At 40.3% G+C, this 8,528-nt stretch overlaps 1 protein-coding gene across 1 annotated transcript; it reads left to right on the top strand.

Annotated features, from left to right (window-relative positions):
- The first annotated feature begins 570 nt into the window (after window positions 1–570).
- LOC132704867 (uncharacterized) lies at window positions 571–7,916 on the top strand. Its single transcript, XM_060675166.1, has 2 exons — window positions 571–2,096; window positions 6,660–7,916. The coding sequence occupies exons 1-2, from the start codon at window positions 571–573 to the stop codon at window positions 7,513–7,515; spliced, it is 2,382 nt and encodes a 793-aa protein (XP_060531149.1). The 3' UTR covers window positions 7,516–7,916.
- The last annotated feature ends 612 nt before the right edge of the window (window positions 7,917–8,528 follow it).

The following is an 8,528-nucleotide window of genomic DNA, read 5'->3' as shown; positions in this document are numbered from 1 at the left end:
GTGATCTCTGGAAATTCTGTCAATTCTTTCAAGGTATTTTGGCACTCAAGCTGCAACCGAGAGGGGTCAAAAATATGGTAGAACTGCTTGTCATCCGCATATGATTGTCCTTTGGAATACTCGAGAAAATCTAATAATTTTGTTGAAAATAATAAACAGAAGAGAAGCTAAAATTTAGGCTTGAGGAACTCCACTTCTTATGTCTAAGCAAGCAGACTCGACCCCGTTCAGGATCACCTTTTGCTTTCTCCCTGTTAAGTAGTTTTTAACTAAATCTACGGATGCCTCCCCAAAACCTAAGTATTTAGGAATAGTGAGTAGAATATTGCGACTAATGGTATGACCTCTTTTTCTACTCTTTAATAATCTGCACATTTTGATCAGCCAAGCGGAGTTATTTCGACTTCTAAAACACCTCGTGACTGTAACTCAATGATTATCTCCTCGTCTTTTCGTTTCAGGACCTCCAGAATCTCATAGAAAATCACTCTGATTCTAAAATGGAAGAATCGGAGGAAGAAGGCGAGAGTTCGATGCCGTTCACGTAACAACTCGGTGTCGAGAAGCACCATGCCCCGCATAAACTTCTACCTCATAATTATGCTTGGTTTTCTAATTCCAATGTCGCGAGCCGAATGCCTCAGGTTATGCGAGTGCAAGTGGAAGAGCGGGAAAGAGTCCGTGACCTGTCACAACGCGAATTTGACGAGCTTACCCCAACGGCTCGACAGCGGTACCCAGGTGCTGGACCTAACCGGCAATAACTTCGCGTCCATAAAGCACGAGGAGTTCAGCAAGGCGGGCCTAGTGAACTTGCAGAGGATCTATTTCGCCAAATGCCGATTAAAAACGATAGAGCGGTACGCATTCAACGATCTCATCAACCTGGTAGAGTTGGACTTGAGCTATAACTATTTAACGATCGTCCCGTCTCACGCGTTCAGCTCAGTGCCGGAGTTGAGGGAGCTCAAGCTGAGCGGGAACCCGATACAAAAAATATCCAACGACGCGTTTCTGCACACGAACCAGCTGATTCGTTTGGAAATGTCGAACTGCAGAATTAGCGCGATAGACCCAGGCGCGTTTAGCGGATTGGCGAAGTCCCTCGAGTGGCTGAAACTGGACAGAAATAGGCTGGCGGACGTGGACGCCATGTCGTTCACGTCCCTGGAAAACTTGCACGGTCTTGAACTGAACGGTAACCCGTGGAACTGCTCGTGCGCGCTGCGTCCGCTGCGGGATTGGATGCTGCGCAAGAATGTGCCGTACGATATACCGCCCGTCTGTCATGCGCCGAAGAGGCTCGCTGAGAAACCGTGGGACAAGTTGGACCTAGACGAATTTGCCTGCGTTCCCGAGATTTTCGCGTACGAAAGCAAAACTCACGGCACGGAGGGCAAGAACGTGACGATGACGTGCCGCATAGAAGGCATTCCCAAGCCCAGCGTCAAGTGGTTGCTGAAGAACAAAGTGATCGCGAATCTGTCTGGTTCGTCGTACGCTAACAATAAGAAATTGTACGTCGTGAACTTGACGAATAAGTCCAGTGAGTTGACGATCTTCAGTGCGGATCTGCAAGATGCCGGTACTTACGTCTGCACCGCCGAGAACAAAGCGGGCAAGGCCGAAGCCAGTGTGACGCTGGCGGTGTCCAGGAAGAGTTCGGAGAACAGCTTGACTCACAAGATACTAGTGGCCAGTGTGTTGACGGGGTTAGTATTGGCGTGCGCTTCGTGCGTGACGGCTATGTGTTTGTGCACGTCGCGTAAAAAGCAGTTGATGAAATGGAAGAGGAGTGAGTGCGGCAGAGACGATAACTACGAGAAAATCGAACTTAATCAAAAAGTGATGGGTAACGTGAACGGTGGCGTGAAAAAAGACGATTGCGCGGCAACGGTGGGGTCGAGGAAAAACGGCGACTACAGGGTAGTTCCGGGTGGCGACACGGACCACGAAAATGAAGAGGAGGAGGAGAGTACGTTGGAAGTCGCCACGCCCAGTACGTCTAATTCGCGCAGGTGCACGGTAGAAGATTCTGTGCGTAATCCTTCTTCGCCGGATGACACGCAGCAAGACGGATTAAGCAATCAAAACAGGTAACGTATCGACGTCATATAATATACTCCAACAATCGGTCAAATCCACCCGTGGAGAAATTACCTCCACCTATTTGACGTAATAATGGGTTTTACAATTTAGATACGATAGACCTGGTTCCAAAACAATGTATTTGTCTATTCTTGAGACCAAAATCCAACTAGAGTTGTTATGGGAAACTACCTATTTATTAAGTTACAATACCAGGGTTAAATCAGACATGTTATATCATTGAGGCTCCTTTGGAAATAACCAGAAACATTTTCAAACAATCCAAACAACAAAAAATAACGCGAATTTCTAGAACGTCGGAAGATTATATTAACTTTTTAACGTCTTTCCTTGAAGATGAGATACACCCGTGATGATACCTCGAATATTATGATCAAAAAATAGTAAATATATTCTTTTGTGAAGGAAAATTTCCTCGGAGCCAAAAAATTGGAAAGATTATTCAATTACTTAAAAAGGTAGTAAAACATGGTTTTCTCGAAGTTGTTTGAGTACGCAGATTTGCAAAACCTTTTATTGTATCTTGAAAACAATAATATATTATCCTATAACCAGTTCTGTTTTCAGTCGGATAGTGGGAGATCCTTCATACAAACAGTTACTTTATGCAAGTTAATTCCTGTGTCCTGTTGGTCTATTCTGTGGCCTCAGCAGGGCAATCGATTGTGTAGATCATGACATAATGTCATGAAAAATGTCTTGCAATGGTATAAGTTGTCCTCCATTGAAATATGTTATATGTTAGCCTAATGTATAAAACAGATGGTGCATGCACTGCAATAAAGTCGCAGTCATCCATAGTAACAATGGGTGTCACCCAAGACTTTGAATTGGGACCAGTACCTGACGCTTTAAAGAGTTCGCTTGGCTCGAACGACTTCGAGAAAACAGCGTTTAGAAAATTTGCTCGACTCGACGATATCTATGAAGAGTAGGTGTAACTTTGTTATGAGTGAGGTGAACTCTTGGTTTAATGATAATAAGTTATACCTTAATCCATTAATAAGACTCCATCGTAGTCAAAAGATACATGATTTTAAGTTTCTTGGAATACTCATAGATAAAAACATGAATTTTAAAACTCATAGCTCTTCTTTGGTATCGGTATGGTATATTTTAACAGAATCACAAATATTAAGTGTTTATTAAGGTCATATTGAGGGTATAACATTGTGGGAATGGTTGACTAGTCCGACAAATGTGTTGGTGGTTCAAAAAATGGCGATAAGATGTATGGCCGGTATTTCCAAATCAACTTCTAGTAAAACTTATTTTAAAAAAGTTAATAAGATCCCTCGAGTTATTAAGGCCCACCAGAAACACAAAAACGTTGCAAAAAAGATTTATTCAAATTAAAGCACCAAACTGGTATTTTTATTTAAAACAGTTCTCTTGTAAGAACACATAGAAAAATAAAATGTAAAAAAATATAAAACAGTTTTTCTTTAAAAAAGAACTTAAACTTAAACCCGTTATTGAACTTTTTTTTCAACCATAGAAGGTAATAAGGTCCCCTTTATTTTTGTACGAACTGGAAGATGATCTGATTTGAATGATTTTTTTAGACGTTTCTCATTTGAAATCGAACAAAAAATACCTGTTGGGCCCTGAAGTTCAAAGATTTCTTTATGTTGATTATGTTTCCCAGCTACCGGTATCATATCAGGTGTGACAATAATTTCCGAGAAACTGTTTTCTTTAGAGAGAGTAACCCCATTTGTTATACGACTCTTTAGAACAGCAATAGGCACATCATTATCTGAGTTAGTTGAACTGCTTCTTGTTGTGTGGGAACACTTGGCACATATGCGTGGTCAGGAATTACACTTTTATCAAATGAATAATGGGTAATATTATCGATAGTCATACATCTCCCCCAAACAGGCGTAATAACTTCGGAAAATCTTTCTTTGTTCATTTTCCTATCTGAGAATTTGTTCGAAAGAACGGAACACGCTTTTGTCAAGAGGTTGGAGTTTATGTGTGGTATCTGAAGTAAGGTATAATAAGTGAATTTCCAGTTGGTCGGCAGCTCCAACAATTGAAATTTCGAGATATAACGCAGCACTTTAAATATGAAGAGAAACTTGGGAAAATAACTGAGCCATTCAATAATTAAGGTAGTGGTCATGCTACTTTTTGGAAACATCTTTACTTGAGATCTCGGAGGTAATCCGTCACTAAAAGTTGGTTTCAGCCTTTGCCCTTTAAAAAATATCATGGGTGGGATAGTATTTCTTAATGCGTTTACGCAGGTAACAATCGTATAATTTTCAGCGTGTTCTGGAGCAACCAGATGGACTCCCTTGTTCTTTTGATAATGCAAAGTTAGTATGCATCCCTTTTCATTGATGTTTTATATCTTTGTCCGTTGATGTTTGAAGCCATATTTTTCAAGAACATTATCAAGTTTTTCAAAATAGTCGTTAACAATGAACGGATTAAGCTTTGCCGCCCAGCAGGATTCATCGACTGGACCTTTCGTTGAGACAAGGAAATGCTTTATACAAGTCACATCCAGAATTTTTTCTCATTATGGAAAGGACTAGAAATGAGTTGGTTTTCAAGATACTTCAATACACTTCGTCGTAGTACCTTTGGTGTCAGGAAAAAGCCGATGTCAGAAAATTCAATGATTTTCCGAACTAAATCAATTTCTTGTGCTTCATTCAAGGTCGGCCTTGCCCCCAAAATTCTTTTAACAGGTCCAGCTTCCAAATGGTTTCTTATGGTGCGATGTGGTATACCACATCTTGTTTCCACACTGGGATTTCCCTTGACGTAGAAGCACATGTTCTGCGTCCAATTGGCCCTCGAGCCGCGACATTTCTTGGGTATTAAATTTAGGTAACAGACCAACACGTAGAGGGCAGCATAATACTTATAAATTCATTCTTATTGTTAAATGAGTGTATGGGCCTTATTACCTGCGCGGGTCTTATTATCCACAGGATTTTAGTTTAACATTGTATAGTCTATATGAGTTTGAAATTTGTGTTTATGTGTTTCAAAATGAATCAGGTTTTGTCTTGAACAGTAATTTTCAGTCGGTGAATACAAGATCTAAAGACAATTTTAGAGTTCATCAATCAATCAAAAGTGTAAGTGATGTGTGACTTTTTACCTCTTACAGAAAGAAATAAAAATGTGTGATATCTTGTGATTAAATGCCTGTACTCAGTAGAAGAGTACCTTAGTTAATCTTTTTCATTCCTTCTTTATGGATTACTGTTTGTAGTCTTGCATTATGGGTAATTTTATTTTATTTTACAATTTCCTATGCAAACAATTTTATTTGGCGATTTGAGAAATAAAGATTTATTTTTTGAGGAAGAAATGCAGAACCGTCGTCGACATATCTTCAGGTGTAACCAGCAGTGTTTGCTTATCTTTGATCCCGCCTTGTTCGTTTTTGTCTTTCAAGTTCGTCTCTTTCTTTTTCGCTCAAAATTCTTCTTACTATATCTTTCACAAGTCACCAATTTTCTACGCTTTCCACTGAGTTTTTAGAGTCTCATTTTGCCACCTTTGTTGCCAGATGTCCAATGCATTTTCACGTGCCGTAGCCTTTTCGTTTTGTTGGTGTCCGCCTTCGTGTTTATAGATGAGCTTTCGTTTATTGACCATCAAGTCAATTCGTAACACTCCTGCAACAACCTGCAGTGCTTTTCGGGATACAGTTTTGTAAGCTGATATCACATACAAAAGTATTTTCTCTTTTGTCATTTCTACCAGACATTTGTATTTCTTGATCGTTAGCACTTCACTCCAAACCAGAGCACCATATAGAATAATGTGGTGCATAGCACTGCACAGTACTGTACTTTTTTTGCTGTCGGTTCCCCCTACGTGAGGCATAATTCTGGCTAAGCTCGATATTTTTGCTTCTGCTTTCGCAGTTACACAGTCAATGTGTTTTCTGAAACTTCCTCTGGTATTTATGGTTATGGAGTGTGGGACTCCCGGAGCGTGGTGCAATCCACTAAAACACCCCCAATCTACAGCATCGGGTGCTAAAGTCCTTAGCTGTTAATTTTTATTTCAGATTCCAATTGTGTTATCCCTCATTTGTAGCGTATTTTTTTTTCTTTTCTTTTTTCTCGATTTTTTTTTCTCGATCTTTTTAAATATATCAATGTTCTTTAAATATGCCGTTTTGTTTGTAATCTGTTCTTTTTTCAAATTGTCTTCAAATAATGGAACAACCCGCGCTCTGGACCATTGGATGTTGTGTTATTTTGGTCCACACATGTTCTGCGATACCTGTTTTTGCGTTTCACCCTTCGTTGTATGTTTCTTATGTTATTCATCTCTTATTTTTAGAGGTCGTTTGGTTTCGCCAATATATGACTCTCCGCATTCACAGGGTATCTGGTAGATACACTCTTTCTCTTATTATTATTATTATTATTAAAAAAATCCACCCGCGGCAATTCAGAACCCCTTTAGTTGGTAAAAAAATTTCATCGTTTTTAACTCATAGTAAGAGCCCTACGTAGCTGACAACATCGACAGTTTCACGTTTATTTAGTAATTTTATTTTTTTCTAGAGACAATATCAAGAGGGCCTACAGTTCGACGTTTGGTACATATAAACATCCGAAGAGTGTCGTCGTCTCGGTGAACACGACCAGCACATCTTACGGCACGAAAAGCAGTCACGAGCTTCCAGCGGTTTTGGAAAATGACCGTCCGGTTCCCGACGTCATCGATCATAACTATTCCCTCCTTGGTAAAACGATCAGCAACCGGAGTGGGACTCTAAGCGAGAACGGCAGTTACGCCGACATAAACGAACTTTTTTGCACTTTGCCCAGAAAAAAACACTCGAAACTGTATAAGAGCACGGACAGTCAGTCGCCTCTGCTGACGGATAGCAGATACGGAAGCAGTGGCGGCGAGAGCGCCAGCAGCTCGGGCAATTGTAGCAGACGAATGTCGATCGAGTCCCAGAGATATCCCGGGACGACAAATTTAAATCGGAACAGGGTAAACAAAATATCGAACAGTTTCTTAAATTTAGCGAGAGACGAGAAATTGAACGCCACTCCTTTGTTGGACGTTAACAGTTTAGAAAGCCGGGTTTTGTACAAAAAGGAATCGGATGTTTCCGCTTACTGTTCCGGTTCGAGTTACGAGTATCACGCGACTCAATTGGAACGTTTCCTCGAGGAATATCGAACGCTGCAGAAACAGCTGACGATAATGAAAGAGACCTGCGACAACTTATGTCAGGAACGGGGAGTGTCTCCCGCTTCCGCGGGCCGCGCCAATTTAAACGTCGTATCGCCCAATTCGATCGAAGATTCGGCCGATTTTAAAAAGTTCGAGAACGAATTAACCAAATATCTGCTTACCAAAAGCTGCTCGACTAAAAACTTCGGCGCAGGCCTGGCGCACAACTAAACGGGTGCCATTTTTGATGGTTTTCTGGCTCACCTTACTGTCTGGGTACGGTTTTTACATAGGATCCAGTGGCGTAGTCAGTTTTCTTCTGAAACACACTTGTATATGTCTATTAATAATTTTGTTGGGCTTGTCGTTAGCTTCATATCTCTTCTTTGTTTTCTATGAGTGGGGCATCGAAAATAAACAAATGACCTATTTTTCTGCAAGAAGTTGTCCGTTGATAATATGATAATAATAGAATATAATATGGAGGGTGTCCCGAAATTAAACATGAATATTTGAACCACGTATTCTGTGAACCCAAATAAGGATAAAAGTTCATATCAACTAGGGTTCAAAACGTCCTAGTTTTTAACGTACAGGGTATTAAATTTGAAGAAGTGATGGCGATTTTTGTAAATATTTTCGAGACACATAAATACTTTTAAATAAAATTTGAGGCTCTATTTAACCAACTAAAACTTAGTATTGGATTGGCTTCAGGGGTGGGTAACACAGGGGAGGCGTGGGAAAATATTGGACTGCAGAAGTTGAAAATCTTCTACGTAAATAAGGTACCCCTGTCGCACTTCGCTAGATCATACCGTTTTCGAGGACAATGCTTTTGAAAATAGAGGCGCAAATAATCATTAGTAAGCTTTTTAAGTTAATGACGCGTTTCATTTGTTTGTGTCTCTAGATAAATCAAAATTAAATATCAATTATTGGAGAGCTTTCAATTTTTCTCATTGTTGGTAGAAAGTAGTTTTTTTTTCTACTCCCGTCTGTAAAATACGTAATTACACTCCGATCTAGCGTGTGGGAAGCGTCACTTTACCACGTCAGTTTCGTTTCCCACGGATCTGAGCCACTTCGGACATTTCCGGAATTTTACCGCACGGGTTTGGCAGCAATCGGACGTTTTCGGAGATATTTCCCACGCTTTGAATTTTGACGTTTGTCAATTCTGACGGCCATGTCAGTGAATATATATTTCAACTGTATCCAAAAACTGACGGTATAGTATGCAA

Source organism: Cylas formicarius, unplaced genomic scaffold, assembly GCF_029955315.1.
Source record: "Cylas formicarius isolate icCylForm1 unplaced genomic scaffold, icCylForm1.1 PGA_scaffold_7__23_contigs__length_41026272, whole genome shotgun sequence".
NCBI lineage: Eukaryota > Metazoa > Arthropoda > Insecta > Coleoptera > Brentidae > Cylas > Cylas formicarius.
The sequence above is the reverse complement of the archived record's forward strand: the minus strand, read 5'-3'. Positions and strand labels throughout refer to the sequence as shown.